This window comes from Phaenicophaeus curvirostris, chromosome 1, assembly GCF_032191515.1.
Source record: "Phaenicophaeus curvirostris isolate KB17595 chromosome 1, BPBGC_Pcur_1.0, whole genome shotgun sequence".
Taxonomy (NCBI): domain Eukaryota; kingdom Metazoa; phylum Chordata; class Aves; order Cuculiformes; family Cuculidae; genus Phaenicophaeus; species Phaenicophaeus curvirostris.
Window position 1 is genome coordinate 35,433,144 of NC_091392.1, and position 20,647 is coordinate 35,453,790.

General features: G+C 42.5%; 1 protein-coding gene across 1 annotated transcript; it reads right to left on the minus strand.

Annotated features, from left to right (window-relative positions):
* Window positions 1–1,993: 1,993 nt before the first annotated feature.
* On the minus strand, window positions 1,994–17,140 carry DYRK2 (dual specificity tyrosine phosphorylation regulated kinase 2). Its single transcript, XM_069852545.1, has 3 exons — window positions 16,841–17,140; window positions 16,142–16,278; window positions 1,994–7,740 (listed from the first exon to the last, which is right to left on the minus strand). Exons 1-3 carry the CDS (start codon window positions 16,887–16,889, stop codon window positions 6,139–6,141), a joined length of 1,788 nt encoding a protein of 595 aa, XP_069708646.1. The 5' UTR covers window positions 16,890–17,140; the 3' UTR covers window positions 1,994–6,138.
* Between the last annotated feature and the right edge of the window lie 3,507 nt (window positions 17,141–20,647).

Here is a 20,647-nt window from a genome sequence, read left to right on the forward strand (position 1 = left end):
GTCCAAGACTCACCACAGCCAGAGGCTGGAAAGTACTTCTGGAAAAAAAAAACAATAAAAAAAACCAAACAAATGAGCAAGCAAACAAACAACAGACAAAACCAAATAGGGAAAATGACACACAGAAACCCCAGCTCCAAGAGTCACAGAGAATTTCTGTGCAGGAACAGAAACCAGTTCTATCAATGTCACTTTTAGTCTGCTATAAGCATATCTGATGACTGGGAGACATCTAGTATTATGTACGCAAGATAAAACAAGAAATGTTCTTCTCAGGATCATTAAAATATAAAACACAAGACCATTCAAGCAGCATAATAGCATTATAAACCACATTTTTAAAGAAACTTACAGCAATGCTTTTAAAGTTCTAGCTACAGAAGAGAGTATTTAATGTTATCCTTTAAATATTTGCATAGAGTTTAAAACAGCAAGCTTTCAAATAATTTTTCCACTGAAATATTGCTAGCAATGGTTTCAGACACTGAGATGCGTTTACCTTTCCCCATCTCAACCTGATATTGATGAAGTTCTTGAGCCTTCAGTAAAGGGAAGATGCATGCTTACCTAAAACCTGGCCCTATTCATCTTACAGCTACCTTTTTTTTTTTCCTCTGAACACCAGCTCCTGACCATAGAGAGCCCTATCCAGACACTTCCCTTAGTATTTACCTTTTTTATTTCTCAAGCTCTGAGGAAGAGTAAAACTCATGCTGGATCTTTTAATGCACAGATCTTAAAAAAAAAAAAAGAGACATGAATGTATTTTTAAGAAAAGCAGCAGCACCTAGAATTGAAGAACATGGTACCTGATAACAATTACACTTCTCACATTCTTTGCTTGGTTTGCTGTAAAAAACCCAGGAGATGCTCAGCTGACATCCAAGGCAAGCCATGATTTCTTCACCAAACAAGTATTGTGGGGATTATAGCAGCTATAGACCATCATTCAGCATGTAATTCCAAGGGCCCCATTTTAGAAGAGGATGTTAGCAGTCAGTCACATACCAGTGCTGGCAGAGATTAGAAATTAAAAAAAAAAATCCATAAAGCAAGCTAAAATAACTAAAAAAGGTGGCCTTTGTCCTCAGAAGAACATAATTATGAACAAACAGATTTTTATCCACAAAGATGTAATTTTTGTTTTGCTGTTCTTTGGAGCTGTAAACTGTATTTCTTTGTATTTAATCTTGATGGGGTTTGTGCTCTGGAATCTGCCGACTATGCTGAACCGAGACACTAAATGCAGTCAAAATCCTTCAATGTGCTCATTTCAATCAGAAAGCTTATCCATGCTACTGCTCCGGGTATACACTGACATTACCAAGAAGAGAACATGGCCAATTACTCACAAGACAGTTCTGCGCTAAACGGTGAAATTACTCTAGATGTATATGAGAACAGAATTTAGTTCCGTCTAGTCTACTAGTTTTACGTAGTACATTTTCATTAAACTCAGTCTGTACAATGTCTAATGAGTTCTGAAAAGTCAATCTGGCTCAAAACTCAATGCAGAAATCCAGGCTTTTAAAAAGCAGATTTAAGAAAAAGAATATACATTGCACCTTTTTCAACTATTTCTTATATAACCAGATCTATTGTTATTTTTAAAAGATCTTTCAAAAGCAGCTAAAAAATATTAAAACACCTATGCAGGCAAAATTCCTGCCAAAGATGCTTTTTCCAGAGTATGAGGCAAATAAAAAATACAAAATACATTGCTTTCTAAGTCCTGAGAAGACCTTTAGAAACCTCAGAGATAAAGCAGCCTTTGGGCAATATTCAAGGCTGTCAAGCCACATAAACCAGCAGCGAAGTCATCCTCTAGCAATGGGCAATTACTATATACAGATACCAGCGTGCTGGAAGACAAAGGCACTGCTGGCATTGATTCCAGCAAGCTAAGAGAAGGCCTTTCCATGTTTAAGAAATGCCAACACTCCAAGGGCCCTCTTTACAACCAGAAAAAAACCCAAACTACAGTGGAGAGAAGTTAAGTAAGACATAAAATTTTATTCTGAAATGATCTCTGGCCACAACAATAAAATGTAACAAATATTCACTAGAACAGTCTTAACTCCTGTCATCAGCTGTACAATACATATAGTATCATAGAACTGGCCACTAGGATTAAAACCCACTACAACATCTTTAATGTTAAGTGGCAACAGCAGCATCTCACAGAAAATTATACATACATATATACACAGTCCACATTCAATCGCTTTTCACGTTTTCAGTACACACAGTTGCAGCATATTACAGTCACGTGTCTAAGTCGTTGCCCAATAAAAACCCAAGCTACTGCTTAGACGTAATTGTAGCAGTCAAACTGAGTAATTACAATTTGTAGCAGAGATGTACAAGCCCCTAGAAACAATAACTCACAAATGTTCTTTTATTTAAATGCTACCATAGCATTAAACTGGGCAATATTCTAATCTTTGCCAACTGGAGAAAAAAAAAGGGTTTTTTTGTACTTATCACAAATATTATTGATGGAAAAAAATACTAAAAAATGGAGAGCATTAAATAATGCACACCCTTTCCTAAAGATTCTAATATTGCCCGATGCTACTTATGTCTAAAGTGTTTCCAACATTCCCATGAAGTCATTTCTAACTCCAAACCACCCACCAAGTTAAAAGTGGCTTAAGTGCCTTGCACCCAAATTGTAAAAATCCCTGGCCACCTTTATAAGAGCCAGGCACATATAAAAGGAATGCACTTTGGTTCATACCAAATGCCCTGGGATTAAATCACACTATAAAACTAAAGAGTTTGAGGTAAATTTTTACAAATACAGTTGATTTCTGTCTAGTGTCATCATAACAAAAATTTATTAAAAAAAAAAAGAAATCAATTTGATGTTAAAGTACTACCAATGAGGAAGGGCCATCTTTAACCCCTTAATGAAACGTACTACAAGAACAGAGCATCTTCTCTCCACCCTAGCAGTGTGATTGCCTTATTGTTTCTGTTAAGGCCTCGATCATCTACAGGATGTTTTAAGACAGGTACAGCATTTAAAAATAGATTCCATCCCTACTATCCAGTATTCAAAGGGTTAAAGAGGCCAAGAAGTATGCCCTACACGGCATTAGTAACAAAAGGCACATTGTTAACACCAAGGGCACAATCCATCCTCTATTGTCAATCTACACATCTTGCATCACTCTGTTGTTCCAATACACTTCAGTGGTAATGAACACTCCAGCGGTGCAAGAAACTGAGCCAAGTGAGACTGCAACCAAAGACAAGACAACACTGTGCTATTACTAAATCTGAAAATAACTCAGACATCCCCAGACAATGGTAACATGTGAGACTAAGCACTGTTTCCAAGCCAACTTCTATCAGCCTAATTATCAGAGCCCTTAGAATAAAATCACATCAAAGCAAGAGGCATCGTCCTTTCCCACCCCTCCCTCCTTTTTTACAGGTATAAATAAGCTACAATAAAAAGCAACTACATGACTTTAAAACTTTGATGTAGCTGCTCCTTTAGCATAGAGGAAGTTCCACTGTGTCTGGGTTAAAAAAATAGCTCTGCACGCTATATTTTGGCCTTAAAGTTTCCGGTAGCATTTATGAAGAAGATGGATCATAAATGCAGTATTGGCATAAAGAACTGGTTACATGATCAACAAAATTTAGTGGTTTTAGCCCATTAATGACCTATGAACATTGTGAATGTTTTCACCTCAAATTGCCATGAAAGGCAGGAACATGTATCAATATTCCCTTCAAAACCTATTAAGGAAGGTGATTCTTCTTCTGTCCCTAACATAAGCATCCCTATTTCTTAACTTCTGCAGGAAGAGTTAAGGTAGAAAGGAGTGGTAAAGCCAAGAAGATGATGGAGGAAGTAAAGATTCCCAGTTACCATAGAAAAATACACAGTATAGTATTCCCATAGTTGTGAGAGTCAGTAATTTTATATGAAAATTAATATTTGTTTTCCAGACTTACAGTTTACTGACCATAACTTACTGGAGATTTATATTCAAAAAGCCACTTTTCTTAGCTGTATTATTATATTTCATTTTTAACATGAGATCATACATGTTTACATATTGCACTTACATTGTATAAAGTTGTGAACATTTAACACTAAAGAATTTAATTTGACTAGAGGCAGGAAACAATCTTTTTTAAAAAAAGTAAGAATAATGGTTGATTGATGCTCTGATTTTTACAGTTCTCAATCAACAAATAACATCCTCACTCAGAAATTATTTTTGGAGCTTCTTTAGGTGTTAACTTTTTGGCAAGAAGTTAAGTGATATGTTTCCTGAGAGTTCTGACATTTTTGTATTTATATCCCTCCCCCAGTCTTACATTAAGTAAAAAATAAACCAACCAACCAACCAAGCAAAATAGCTGTAAGTGGTAAATTAATGAACATGAAGGAGAACTTAACCGGAAACTTTCTTGGCCTCTCAGGGGACCATGCTTTAAGTATTTTTGTTATTTGCACAAGTAACTCAGTAATCTGTGCATGTAAGTGTTGCTTATAGTAAAGTTATTGAAGTTTAATGCAATCCATTCTAGTACGTCTTGTTCTAATATCCATAAACCTTCTAGACTGTGTTCTATTTTGTTTAAAATTCCCTTTTCACGTTTTAGACAGTGAATGTAGACTACAGCCATTGACCATGATGAAATACTGATCTTAGATTTCAACCTGTTCCTGTTGAAAACATGCTACAATGTGTGAGTATTTCTCTCATCGGTCTAGACATTATTCCTCAGTAAAGACTGTCTTTCTTCCATGAATGCAGCTCAAAGTAAAAAAAAAGAAAAAACATGCATTAGCACACACATGAACAAATGTACACATATCTCTAACTGTTCCTTCAAAGTAATTTTCAGCTATAAATGCCAAAGATTAAATCAAATTCTAACCATTTAACTTTCCTTTGATAATCCTCCCTTATTAGAAAGTATCTAGGAAGGTGTCTGCCAACTGAAAAGCTTTCCACTGAGTAACTTTCCATCTACAGTTATGCTGTCTAAGGTGAAGTACTCTTCTACAGAAAGCAATGTCATAACATAGTGTTTGCCCCTACATGCAGATTCGATCTGAAGTGTAAATGTACCAGAGAGGTCACAGTCACTAGTCATAAGAAATAAAAGCAATCTGTGAAATCCATGTAGCATAACAGTCTGGAAGTTACAGTATAAAAGCGACAGAACAAGCAGTTCTGTCTACATGATTTAAGGAAGCTAAGCTGCTTATTAGGAGAAAAAAGGAAACAGGAGAGGGAAAAAAGAAAAAAAAAAAGAGAGAGAGAAGCCCAGTGTGAACGCTCAATGTTATATACCTGAAATGAGGTCCAGAACATTCTGCTTCACTTTCAGATTTAGAAGAACAGACATACTTTCATCTTCATTCTTTCTGAGATTGCCCGTTCCTCTCACTCTACCACACAGCATGCAAGGTAGCAGTCATTTTAGCCCTGGAAGATCTTATTTTTTGCATTATATTTAAATACTTATTTTAATCAACAACATTAGTTTTGAATAGAGGAAGCGTTCCATAGGAGGTGACTGTATCATTAGTGATACCACTGCTTTCTCTGGGCTACCATATAGAAAATGACAATGTGACACACTACGGCTCCACTTCAAATTACAAGTTTACAGGCGTTTAACTGTTCCTTGAGTATCCTCCCTGGAGTCCAGTCAGGTGAAGGTGTGAATGTTTGTAGAATCAAGACTCATAACTATATAATCCAAAAGGTAGAGTCTTACAAATTTACCCCAGGTGAAACCTAATATGAACCATGGAAGAGAAAGGTTAATACCTTGGACACCACGCTGCAGTGCATGACAGTCATGTTGTAACCAGTGGCCTGCCACTGATGTTTATTACTGTGTCACACTAGTTACAGTAAGGCTAATTGTACTGTAGAAGACAAACATTTTAAAAAATAAGTATAAAAACTTAAAGCATTGTCCCCGTGCTTTTATAAAAACAAAATCAACATTTTTTACATTTAAAATGAGTGCTGAAAGATACAAACAAATAAAGTTATTGAGCAAATAAAAATGTATTTCTGAGCTACTTTTTTCATACAAATAAGGCTCAGCCACATTGTATCTCTCATATTAACAGCATTAGGTTTTTCAACCTCAGCTAACGAGTTTTGGCAATACCGTCCTTTGCTGAATATTTCCATTGGCATCTGTCATCTGTGCCAAATTAGTCCTCAGTTTTGAAGCTGAGCTCGAAGTTGGAGGTAACTTGGAAATCGACGTTATAGCACCAGTGCTCTCTGTAATCCTCTTTGCCGAGGCCTTTTCGCCAGTTGGGGGCTTTGGCAACCGCCTCCTTAGCCAGGGATGCCGCAAAGCCTGGCCAGGTGTCATACGGATAGCGGGATCCCATTCTAAACACTGTTTCAAGAAGTCAAGGAACAGGGGATCATCACACCCCTTTAATGCATTACCCCATTCTCTGCTCTCTGGTGGGCCACGTAGTTTTCCTCTCCGAGAGCGTCCACCATTAAGTATAACAGAGCCATCAGACAACGTTGTGATGCTGCAGTAGCGGGGGTAACCTTTAGAGCTCACGAAGTTTTTAGCTCGCTTCGATGAATCTAAGAGTTTCGGAGAAGGCATGCCCAATAGCTCAATCATACAAGCTAGCTGGTCTCCTTCATCTTCTCCAGGTAAAAGTGGATAACCGGTGAGAAGCTCTGCTAGAATACAGCCCAGGCTCCACATATCTATGGGCATCCCATAACGAGCACCAAGGATGACTTCAGGTGCACGGTAAAAACGTGACTGAATATAAGTGTAGACACGCTGATGCTCATAACAGCTCGAGCCAAAATCAATCACTTTAATACCACTTCTACCCTGCTGCTTCAACAGAATGTTCTCAGGTTTAAGGTCACAGTGAATGATTCTGTTTTTGTGCAAAGCATCCAAGCACTGTAAAATTGAGTGGGCAAACTTGCGGACCAAAGGCAGGCTGAAGCCCTGAAACTTGTTCTTCTTTATTAATTCATACAGGTTCATGCTGAGCAATTCAAACGTCATGCAGATATGGCTGCGGAATGTGAAGTTTTCCAACATGTGAATAACATTCATATTGTTATCCTTATCTTGTTTCCGGAGATGCTCGAGGATCTTAATTTCTTCCGCAGCTTGCCGGTGGAATCGTTTTTCATTTCTCACCATTTTTAGTGCCACATGTTGATGCATCTTGTGATCGTAGGCCTTCACCACCTGCCCAAAGCTTCCTTTTCCTATAACTTTCAGGACTTCATACCGGTATGCAATATGATCATGGGGTACTTGTATGTAAGACCCTTGGTCATCATCATATCCACAATTGTTGGAACCACCAACCACACCTTGCCGCTTCTTTGCATTTGGACCCAAAAAGTATATTTCAGGGTAGCTAAAAATCTCGTGATGCTCAAAAGCTGTTAATTTTTGCATGTATTGCTTCATTGCCTGTTCTGGTGTCATGACAGAGGGTTTCACCTTCCCTGTTCCATCTGTAGATTTTAAAGAGCCAGAGCTCCCTTGTCGTCTGTGAGCACCCTCTGACTGTCTGTCCTGAACCACTGGCAATCCAGATTTGCCTAGCGTTGTAAGTCCATTTGGCTGTGTTGTTAGAACTGTCCTCTTGTTACTATTATCTTCAAACAGCTGCTGAACCTGGATTTGTCCATGGCTACCAACATGGAGGTGCTCATTCATTGTGTGCTTACTGCCTCCAACCTAAAATCGAAAATAAATACATACCCAGTTAACAAGAAAGGCATGAACTCTTTGCTTCACCATGCATTCTTCAACTCACCAACCTGCCTAAATCACCATAAAACTAAGTATTTTCTTAGAATTCAGCTGTCTACAGATAACCTAAAAAATACAGCACCTATACGGTGGTACTGCTAGACACTATTAAATATTCCAGATCTTTGTTTCTCAAATGCCACTTCCACGACTCTCAAAAACGCCCACACCAAGGCAACCACAGATGTGCTACCATGATAAGCTAACAATTCCTCCAAGGAAACTTCAAGGCAACTGTCCTGTAGCATCAAGGAATACACCTGAGGGACATTAAAGTAGACTTTAGAGAACACAGTAGCAGATTTATTGATACTGGTGATCAACATATAATGCCTGCTAGAATGTGCACGGCTAAGGCTCTCCTAGTCACCTGTTCTCAGAAATCAAGATTTTAACTTCTTCCTAAACTTATCGCATTAAGCTCCAAATACAATTTTAAGCAATAAGGAACGTGCTGTGACATGCACAAAGAGGAAAAGAACCTGCATATTTCTGAAGTCCAAGAGATGCCATTCCCTGCTTGCAACTGAGACAGTCACTATTTAGCAAAGCATTCAGATCAAAAAAGCACAGCAATTTCCAAACCAGTCTTATAAAACCTTTTAACCAAGATGAGATACAGGGCCTGATACAAACCTGAGTGTAAAGAAAATCTTTGCCCTGAAGAACACATAAGTAACTTTATTTTAAAGGAATGGAAAAAACGATTAGTTGGTTTTAGAAATTACACTTGTTCCTGATGGTTTTCACAAGGGAATAAACAGCAGCATTCAGCATTTTCAAGTAAAGAAACACTGGCAATACTGGAGTGTGAAAACAACTATTGCTCAAAACCTGTTCCTTTTACAGAAAAATTAGAAATCTACAAGCATATACTTGCCACTAAAATAGCTGTCCTTAGAATTCCTCATTTGCTCTAAAGTAGAGGATAATTAGTTTGTCTTCTGCCTGGCTGTATACAAACGTGGGAAGAATTCCCCTGCTGTCTCTCCAGCTGATCCACCAGTGTTAATATTTATGCCAAATTATGAATCAAAAGTTCACCGATACTGTCAGACAGATGATCAAGCTAGAGTTGAGAGCACTTTAAATCTGAACCTTATTTTTTCTAGGCAGCTAAGAAAAACACATTCCCTGTTCACTTAGGGTAGCTGAAATGAAATCAGAAAATGACAGTTTTGTGCTGTGATATGAGGCAACGAAATGTGTGCTGCAACCATAGATGTGCTTCCTAATGAGAAAAACAGGACATGTAACACAGACTCTAGCATACTTTGTGCTTCTGTTAAGGTATTAGTTTGATTTAGCAGAAACATTTTTTTGTAAATTCAGTAACTTGTTCCCAAGGAGTAGCCAGCTGGACACCAGCTTCACCTTTGGATAGCATTTTGAAATTTGCAGCTCTGAAACTCACACAACATAACAACAAAAGCTCTCAAGGATTGCTTCCGCTGAGTTCACTGCTCTTTTGATTCCATTTTGACTAACGTTGAACAAATGGACCATTTTATTTCATCATTGCAGTTTGACTGTGGGTGTTTCCTCAACGAGCAATTTGGGCTAACGCTATCCAATTTGATCAGTATCGTAGAAGGCATTACCACACAATTGCAATTCAGAGCAAAGATGCTGGTAATGTTTAAGCACAGTGAAAATACACAGGACATAGACATCAATTCCCTTTCTAGCCTGATTTCTCAGAAGCACCAGGAATTAAATTATCAAGATGACTTAATGAGTCTATCATATCTACAGGGAATTCCTTCAGGCCAAGTTTGAGGCATGCTGCAGTAGCAAGTTTCCTCTAGGTTACCCTGATCCTCTTTATAAAGAGCAGTTACTGAAAAGAACAAAATTCAGCCCCAAGAGCTGCTACATGATGCATCTCAGAAGAACCAGACCTAGTTAGTAAGATGTGTTGGAGGTTCAGTACATACAGTATCGCAAAACTGCATAAGTGAGATGTGCACAATGACGTAGCAGAGTAACTGTACAGACTACAAGTACTCCAACAAGGAATTCCACGTGGAACAAATGGTTCTTCGGTGGCACTGGCTGAACAACTAAGCAGAACATATCTAGACAAACCAACAACAGACAACGCTAATGCACAGACAATGAGGAAGAAGAGCGTAGAGGAGAAAACTATCTTTAAGAATTTCTTAATCCAAGTACTCATTGCCACAGTTCACAGCTTGATTCTTTTTTTTCCACTTGAGACATCTGTTTTCAGAATTAACTATTTTCTGCCCTTCCCAAGCACTGCTTATTTCAACAGATGTACTGGGGAATTCTCCAAACTTCAGTTTATTTGCTTTGTACCAGGGCTTGGAAGAAACCCCATCATTTATCCACTCTCAACAGGGCCTAAAGAGTTGTTTTTCCCAATAGCATGTTTGCAAACACATTCTAAAATGTAAACCATGTAGCTCTGCTTCCTGCACCTTCAAGCAGCCTGTCGGTTTCTCTGGCTGCTCATAGATTGGCTTTTTTTCCAAGCAACAGAATGAAATCACCAGCATTATCCCAGCTTCACCCTAAATCCAAAATGACCGGTTTTGCCAGTTTCAGTCAGCTGCTGCTTGGGAATGCAAATTCAGATGCAGACAGTAGCTCTGGTTTTCTTTGTGGAAGAAAAGACACCAAATTACCACAGGCTCTATTCCAAAAGCTGTGGGGGAGAAGAGATCTCACTTTTTCAAAAACCCCAACAGGAGTTTCAGAGCTATTAGACACATCATAACTACAAAGTCAATAAGAAAAACGGACTTTCCCCATCTCAGGGTACTGCCTGCTTAAGAATCACCACCTCTTTTTCTATTCCTAATCTGGATGATGAGGGTCAGATTCTCCTCAACCCTTTGTTCTGCCTATCTTCTTCAGGCTGCAAACTCTTCGAGATTGCTGTCAAGTTCAGGCTTGCACTGCTTACAAGCTCCACAGGCTTCACCAGTGACACTTTAACTTCTCTGAACCACAACTAATGGGTTTGGGAAGCTACAAAGGACTACAGCCTTCTTAATCCAGTACCAAACTCTTCACGGTATACAGAAGCTCGATTAGCCTTTCATCCAAAATCATAAGCCTGAGAGGTTTATAATAAGTCTCCCTTTTGCTTTTGCAGACGGGCCTGTTAAATTTCAGAACCAACAACACACACAGCTGGCAACCGGAATACACTTACGCAGCTTACTTATTATATATTTTACTGCCTGTGCTCAGATCCATCTATGCCTTCAAAGATTTACATATTTTTATAGCACACATCTTCAAAAACTTACATTTCTCTGTAAAACATACTGAAATAACAGGTAAGCTTGAACTCAAAGAACAAATCTTCTTCAGTCTTCTGGCAACATCAATTACAAAACAGCAAATGCTACAGCGGTGTTTCTCCTCCTGCCAATAGTTTTTCACAACTCCAAAACTGCTGATACAATTTTGCTTTAACTTTGGTTTGCTCAGTTTATGGAAGGTGATGGCTATGACAAAAACCTACTTTTTGAAGTAGAAACACCAGTCAAAATAATAAAAAAAAAAAGTCACCACAACCTTTTTTGTTCAGGGTTTGGGTTTCTTTGTTTTGTTTTCATAAATGGATTTAAGGACAGAAGTAGAACAGCAGCTTATTATACTTAAGACTACAGAAGACAAGAAGACAAACCAATTGACAATTAATCAGCCAGTGCAATGGTATGTTTCAAGACTACAGCTATAGGGCTGAACACCACACATACCTCTTCTCAACTTTATCCTCCAAAAGCATCAAAACAATCATAGAATAACCAGGTTTGAAAAGACCCACTGGATCATCGAGTCCAACCATTCCTATCAAGCACTAAACCATGCCCCTCAGCACCTTGTCCACCCGTCCCCTAAACACCTCCAGGGAAGGTGACTCAACCACCTCCCTGGGCAGCCTGTTCCAGTGCCCAATGACCCTTTCCATGAAAATTTTTTTCCTTATGTCCAGCCTAAACCTCCCCGGCGGAGCTTGAGGCCATTCCCTCTTGTCCTGTCCCTGTATGCCATCTTTGTAAAAGTCACTTGGTCTGCTGTTAATGCCCTATAAACTATCCAAGCCAGATACACATTTCAGCTATATATTATCATTTTATTTTAAGAAAAACCCCAGAAAGAAAGATTTTCATGTCAATCAGAATCTAAAAAGATTTATAGAATGAATCCTAATAATAAATCAATCATGACACCCTGCTGAAATACTGCATAGGAATAAGATATCTTTACCTGCTGTTACTTTGCAAAGGCGAGGACAAGGGAGAAATGTTTTGAAGTAGTAACTTAATTAAAGAATAAACGTCACACTGCATACCCTCTTCCTTACAGCATTTCTGAGCATGCCAGTTTCAGCTCTACCGTGTCTAACATGCTAGAGGCATATGGTATCAGGTGTAGCATGCTTCACTGCCTATTTTGTTGACTACAGCCTGAGCAAACATACAAAAGGCCTTTTTTCCTTAATAAATCAATTCAACGGCATTCCTCTGTTCAGAGCTAAAAATAACAGCTAATTAGCACAATAACAATAATGCAGGATTATCATAACGGTTTTATTATGAGTATGTGCTTTATACACTAAAAAAGACTAAGATTTTGTCCTAAAGAGCTTATGGCTCAAGAATAGGTGTGTGCAAACACACCATTTTAATTCTTGGTGCTGTCCTATCTGGTCCATATAAGCTTTTTATTTGAAGTTAATTTTGACTTAATATAGCAAATATTTTCACAGACAGAATGACGTCAAGAGTGATACTGATTAACAAACTTTTCTCGTGTCAAGACTATGCAAGTGCAGTAAGTCTGAATGCTTCTGGGATGCCCTGCATGTATTATGCCCGTTGAAACCAAAAAGGATAGTCAGCACAGACTAAATTAAACCCTTCAGGTTAGCTGAAGTGTACACATAGGAAAGATGGGCCCAGATGAACTGCAGTCCCCACAGCACAGTCACCAACTGTTGTAAGCCCAGATTTCAGAATCTCCCCATTAAAAGTTAAGATTGCTTCATATTCCCCCTAGACACAAGTTTTATGTAGAAGAAGAAACATCCAAAGAACTCTAGATATAATAAAGCCCAGGTCATGACTGTATAGCTATTACCACTCAAGCGTGACAGCATTTCTGTGGCAATTTATTACATGAAAACCCCACAACAGGAAGGTATTTACATTGGTTTTACTTGCTTTAAAGCAGCTGCCCACATTAAAAATACCTAGCATGTGACCCACCAGATCTTCATGTTAACAGAGTCCCGGAATCTCTGTTTTTATTACAATGTAAATTAATTTTTAAATTTTTTTAAGATTAAGACTGAACGACTGATGCAGAAGTATATGGATAGACCTCCATCCCTGGCGGCAAAAAAAACAGGCTTGCAGCAGGGAAACCTCAGAAAGGGCTTAAAGAGGGAGGGCACTGAATCACACACTGTAAATGGGCTGTTGTTACAGACTAGACAGGAGGAGAAAAAGATTAAGATTGCTTTACTCAAGAGAAACAGGAAAAGTGCGGAATGCATGGATACATGCCAAATAAGAAAGAAGAGAGATGGAGGTAGGCACAAGACAGAGACGAGAGTCTGAGAGGGGGGCTCACTGATGAGTGGGGATTTACATGAGCAGAGCAGCAGGCAAGCAAGATAATCTCTACTGCAGCATGTCAAGTGGGTCTAAGAACACCATAATGAAAAGGAGAGAGTGAGTAGAAAAAGGTTCCTATCATGAAGGCAAGAACTTAAGGCTTCAAAAGAGAAAGCAACGACTTTGGAGAGGAAAATTAGGAGGACAAGGGGTTGAAAATGAGTTCATGTTTTCCATCATGAGCCAAAAAGATAGGGACGGAGGCAGACACAAATAAGCCTAAGATGAATATTTTTAAAAAATAAACAAAACCGTTCCCTGCTACAACATAAAAGCGGTTGCTGTGATTGCAGAAACTAGAGCCAAAACCTCTGCCCTGTTATACAACGCCTGTGTAAACCAACATCTTCTCTCCTTCCACCCATACTCTCCCATGCTAGTGTATTTAAACAAACAATGAAACTTAACTTGACAGTAGAAGACAACACACTAGAGTCCAGATCACACAACTCACTACTGCAAGAAATATATCAGGTAGTGGATTTCTTCTCTGTCTGAACTAAAAGAAGAGCCTTATAGCTTAAATGAAAAACTACCTTTGATCTCAGTCTCCTCAACTGTTGAGGAGATAGTGATACTAGTGATACAATGTACACGTATCCAGCCACTGGCAAGTTCAGCCACCTAAGCAAACTATACCTCTTAAGTCTGAAACATGAAGATAAATACTCCCAATTTTCAGCTTTTGCAAAAGTCATGTAGATATAACGGGGACAAAAACAGAACAGCCAGATTGACACAAAGAAGGAAAACTGTTGGAGGAAACTGAAATGTTCCATTTTAAGTAGATCTGATTGGAGGAAGTAGTGGGACACAAAACCAATGGTTTCAAACAGTCAGTGTCAGCTGAGGTCAGTAGGCCTGAAGTTTACAGAAAGATCAGGTAGCAGATACAGCCCTTTTTTAAGTTAAAATCCAGCATCACGATGACATGTCTGATCCTTACCACATAAAGCTATGTTAGCCAACCACAAAATAACCACCTACAAAAATTAGAAAGGCAGTCTGAGGTATTTCTGTAAAGTATCCAAGGGCACATAAACACTGTACAGTAGGGTCTGTGTCACAACAGAAAGGCAAAGTTTGCAACAGTTAGAATCTAGAGGGACACAAAACTCAACAATACAATACTTGATCATCCCTGTGTGCTTCTATAAGTATTTCATCTAATGTATATAAATACAAATACACATGCATATAGGCTATATATAAACACATAAACACATACACAATGATAAATGTATAAAAATACTTGAAACACAGAAATGTAACACTTGAACACTCCCTGCATGCCTTCATAAAGACTTCAACTTTATTTATGTATGTATGTATGCACAGACACTATATATAATACACACACATATATAAATCTATGTAAAAAAATACCAAAGTTCCATACTTCCAAAATTAGCAGGAAGTCCCAGATATATCGCTGAACCACTACACTTTCACAGATCCTAAATTAAGTCTGGGCTCTGTTACATGTGGAGTCCTGTTACCTGTGGGCCCATCAGCATGTGCAGTTTCATGATTGGTATCCACGCTGTTTGCACTACATTCCTTCTTTTTTTTGTTTTCATAAAAAAAATTAAGCACTTAACTGGTATACAAATGTGAAAAAATGGTCTTTTGTACTAATGAACAATACAGACGTGCACCCTAGCTGCATAAATACACAATGATGCTGATCTCAAGTATGCAGTACCTTGAATTTGCAGAATATTCATCATCCCTTTTGAGAATACCCTACATATACTGATATTTTTTTAAATTTAATCCAATTCTTTCCATAAATGGATTAGAATAAGATGCCTTTACCCCTAAAGCTACACAGAAAGTCAATGAAACACTGCTATCTAAATGCATAGTTTCACCTTCCAGTAGCCCATAATCACATTACCATTTAAAGCTCTGCCATATGTTTACGAAGATAGTATGTGAGTGAGCATCCATAAAGAACTCACTATTTCTATGAAAAGTATGCCATCAATGCCTTTCAGGGTCAGTATGAAACCCTTCCTAATTTAAAAGGAAATGTATGCAATAAGAATTTCAGATATTTAGTGTTAGCATGACAGCATATAGACCCCTTTCTCTATTCTGTCATGCCTTCAGGACAGAGATACCCTCGCTCGTCCATATATAGTGGCACACTTGGGAAGTTTCATTCCTAGTAGATTAACTACGAGTGGGAGATAATGTGAGATATCACAGAACCGGAAAATAACATCCTTTTCATGCCATCAGTGCTTATTTCTTTAGGTAAACTGCTGCAGCAATAAAGTCTGATTCATCCAATCGTTGTCCCCGAGCACAGCGATAGCTATTTCTAGGGAAGACAGCGATCGGCCCGAGCTAAGCAGACATATAAGGGCAGAGCAGCCTTCATTTTTCACCACGGTTCACGCGACCCTTTAATCACAGCGACTAACCTCATTGCCAAAATCATGCCATCTCAAAAAACCGCATTTACCAGAACGGCTCCTCCGTGCAAGATCGAATTTGTCACTGAAAATGACGCACAACACCAGACCGAAGGGGGCTGGGGAAGGGGAAAGCCGCTTCTCGGGGCACTCACGACAAACGCAGCAGCACTTTGCTCCAGCAGCAACACTTTGCTCCAGCACCAGCACCCCCCACCCCCCCGCCGTTCCCCGCGTGCTCACCGTGTGCGAGGCGTTGCTGGCCCTGAGCGGCGGCAATGCGAGCGGCGACGGCGGCCCGGTCCCAGCTCCTGCCCGGGCCGCCCCGGCTCCGGTGCCCGGCGAGGGCTGCAGCGGGCGGCCGCCTTCCCCGGCCCTGCCTGCGGAGAGGGAGAGCGGAGGGGTGAGCTGGGAGGGCAGCGCCTTCGGCCGCGACCCACGAGAAGCCAATCCCCGCCGCGGCGCGCACGGCCCCGAGCCGGCTAACAGCGCTCTCGCCCCGCTAAACCCTTCAGCCCAGATTAACCCGGCGCGACGAGCCGGCTCTGCCCCGCACCGCCCCTCGCCGGCGCACCCCGGTTCGCCCGCATCCCTTCTCCCAGGGGGTTCTCACCCCGCCCCGAGGTGACCCCGTAGCCCAGCGCGTTGATCATTGTTCCGACACACACGGCCCCGCCGCGCCGGGGCAACCGCGGGGCAACCGGCCCCCCCCGCCCACTCGCCACCCTCCGTCCCCTCGCCCCCCGCACCGATCGGCCCAGCCCTGCGCGGGGAGGGCAGCGGGGCGATCGGGGGACCCGCAGCCCGGCCCCGGGGGGGAATCAGGGGACCCGCAGCCCGGCCCCGGGGGGGGATCGCGGGGGACCCGCAGCCCGGCCCCGGGGGGGGATCGCGGGGGACCCGCAGCCCGGCCCCGGGCGATGGTGGCGAGTCCGTCCTTACCGGGTGGGAAGGCGGCGGCGGCGGTGGCCGAGGGCTTTCTGGTTAACATGGCCGCTGGAGAGGAGGGAGAGGCAAAGGCATGTCAGGCTGGCTCCCCTCCGGCGCTCGTCGGCCTCCCCGGTCGGCGGCCGCTTCTCTTCTCCGATCAGCTACACCCGGAGCCCGACCCCTCCTCCGCCGCATCCCCCCGGGCCGGCCGGTCGGTCCCTCGGCAGCCCCGCCGTCGCCTCCCGCCGCAGCAGCCGCGCCGCCGCCGCAGCCCCCGGCCCAAGCTCATCACCTCCCCGCCCCCGCCCCGGTCGCCCCGGTCCCCTCGCACGGACGGAGGAGGAGGAGGACGGGGAAGGGGGGGCGGCGGCAGCAGGCACCCGGGCCGGGCCCTCCCCTCCGCGCGGCGGAACGGGGACGCGCAGTCCCCGCCTCCCTCCCTCCCGCCGCGGCTCCCTCCGCGCGCCCCCACGGCCCATCGAAGTGTGTGTGGGGAGGGGGGGGGACACACGCGCCGCGCCCAACCGGCGCCGCCCCCCCAACGGCCGCCGGCCGTAAACCCCCCCCGCCCTCAGAGCCATCTTGGTACGCGCCGCACCCCCCCCCGACCCCCTGCAGGCAGCGCGGGGCAGGGGCCGCCTCCCCCCCAAGGCGGGGATGGGGAGGGGAGTCCCGGGGGTTCCTGAGGGGCCGCCTGGTGGCTCCAAACGTGGAATGGGACGAAAACTTTAAGAAATGGGAGTGAGGAGATAGAGCCCTGGTCCTGGAGCCGTGAGCGCCTCGGGTCGCGGCGAGGCGAAGGAGGGCGCGGGGGGCGTTGTTTGCCTCGCTTTCCAAACTGTACAAACGTGCTTTGTGGAGCACAATGCTTTGAATTCCTGGTTTGTCGGTTTGAACGTCATGACGGCCAAAAATAGCTGCCTGAGCGTTTGCTCGGCTTGGGACAGCGTTGAAACGCTCGCCGCTACCTACGCTCAGCCCTTTTCGAAGTCTGTACAGACCACACGTTGTTTTCCCCTTTGAAACAGCCGGGAGATGGGCAGGCGGATCGCCCTTCATCCCCTTCCACAGAAAAAGGCAGAGAAATGAATCTCCCCTTTTCCTATGCCTAAGCAAAAATAATAATAACAATAAAAAGAAATCCGTCGCTGCTGCCAGAAAGACTTCGCCTCTTCCAGTGCCACAGATAACACGCATAAACAAAGACGCTTCCCGTACTGGCACAAAGAAATAAACAATTTCCCTATCCTCTTCTGTCACGCAGAGAAAACAATCATACCTTCTCCCGCCCACACCCACCTAATCTTTTCCTTCCACTGTAGCAGAAAGAAAGCTTTGTCTTCTGCAATATCCCCCCAGATGTCCACAGGCACTCCCGGTGTCCCTCCCCCCACCAGCTACCAGGTGTATAAGAGCTGTTTTCTGATCACTCTGCGTTTTCCCATCGTTTTCAGAAGCAGTGGGTGCATCCACAGGCCAATGGCATCTTGGCTTGTATCAGAAACGGTGCGACCAGCAGGCCCAGGGAGGTGATTCTCCCTCTGTACTCGGCACTGGTGAGACCGCTCCTCGAATCCTGTGTTCAGTTCTGGGCCCCTCACCACAAGAAGGATGTTGAGTCTCTGGAGCGAGTCCAGAGAAGAGCAACAAAGCTGGTGAGGGGGCTGGAGAGCAGGTCTTACAAGGAGCGGCTGAGAGAGCTGGGGTTGTTTAGCCTGGAGAAGAGGAGGCTGAGGGGAGACCTCATTGCTCTCTACAACTACCTGAAAGGAGGTTGTAGAGAGGAGGGTGCTGGCCTCTTCTCCCAAGTGACAGGGGACAGGACAAGAGGGAATGGCCTCAAGCTCTGCCAGGGGAGGTTTAGGCTGGACATTAGGAAAAAATTCTTCACAGAAAGGGTCATTGGGCACTGGCAGAGGCTGCCCAGGGAGGTGGTTGAGTCCTCTTCCCTGGAGGTGTTTAAGGCACGGGTGGGTGAGGTGCTAAGGGACATGGTTTAGTGTTTGATAGGAATGGTTGGACTCGATGATCCAGTGGGTCTCTTCCAACCTGGTTGTTCTATGATTCTATGATTCTATATCAAAAGCCTCAGAATAACAATGTGGTAATATTACTGTTCTTTGTGAGAAATTGTATGAGTTTAAGGAGCGGTCAAGAAAAAGATGCTAGTTTAAGGAAGGGGGGAGGAAGAGGCTTGTTCACATTCAAGCTAGCTAAGAAAACTGAATTTTATATAAATTAGACTTTTGTAGGGCTTGCAGGATTTCATCTTAAATGGTGTGTCCTCTGACTGCAGAGTCACAGATGGCTTCATGGACGTTCTGGGGTTTTACACCTAAACATCAAGGCAAGAGAAAACCCCTTTAGTGTTGTATTTCAACAACTTCCCAGCCAGGGACACCGTTCACAACGTGTCTTCCACTGTTCAAAAAATCTGGGACTACGGGGTGTAGTCTATCACATAGTAAATAGTCTTTTCATTGAGTCAGTGTGAACATGTTGCCTCGGTACCTGTCCAGCTATTCCCTTTCTAAAACTGTGTGTGTTGCAAGGCATTAGTCTTTAAGCCTCAGAGTGGGCTTGGCCTGCCTAGGTGCCTTTCTTTCTCTCTCTGCGTGTCTTTCTCCATCTGCAATCCATCCTGGCAGCTGCTGTCAAGGATAGTACCGGATGGAGTCTGAAGTGGAACTCGAGATGAGGGCAAGCCCATTTTGATTCCTTCTGAAGGCAACACAAGAAACTTCAATTTAAAGGCCTCTTTCAGGCAGGGTTTAGGTTGACAAAAAGGAGGAACATGCTAATGTAATTGTAAAGTAGCTAGGCTGCTAATAGCAATGCCTTTAACAGCCTTCTTCAGAATCGTGTATCTACAGTTATCACAGATCTACAAAGACAAGCACAAAGCAGAGCCTGAATACTCAAAGACAAAGCAAAGATTAATTCTTTCATGCTAAGTACTACCCTCAGGAATCTGAACTATGTCCTGTTGAGTGATCACAAAACTTTCTTCTTTCTGATACTAGCCAGCTGAACCTATGGGCACTTTCCAGAGCAGTACTTCACAACACCAGATCAACAGACTTCAGTTCCCAGGACAGAAATGTATATTGGGCACCTGACAGGAGAAAGCATATGGTGCTCAGAAAATTAGAAAGGAAAGTGAATCAGCGTTTTCTTGATCCGTTTTCCTGCTCCCTCAGCTTCTATTACCCAGAAGTGTGAGCTAACCTGTAATGACAGAAGATTAGTCTTTCTTTTCTTGCAAACAAATCTCCTGAGTGGAGTGTCAGACTGCTTGCAAGGACCTTGTAAGGTTGTATTATCAAAGCAGTTGGTTTTAAGGGAAATATTGGAAAACTTTCTTTCCAGAACTGTACCCAAACAGGCCTACAGTCTTCAATGGGAAATAGGCACCACAGTAGCCACCTAAGGAAGGAGGTGAAGAGATCAGCAGTTAGAGGTGCAGGTGGCATCAGAAGGCTGCTTGCTGCAGCTTTCTGGAAGAGGTTTAGATTGCATCGTTACAGGTGTCATTCTCCTGTGGCAAACTGCACAAAGTGTTCTAGAACGAAAATTAGCAGCTGTTTAGTAAAAATGAAGTGGTTAAATCACAACTATTGAATGAAAAAAATTAAAATTCATTTAGAAAAAAAAATAGAACCAGAATAGTCTAGAACAAAACATGTTATCTATAAAACCCGGTATAAAAGTATTCCTGCCCACATAGTACATTAAAATGCATGACTGAAGATAATATACTAGTACAGTGAGGAGAGATACAAAGCATACTGTGTTTCTTGAGCCATCCAGTCAGGGTCC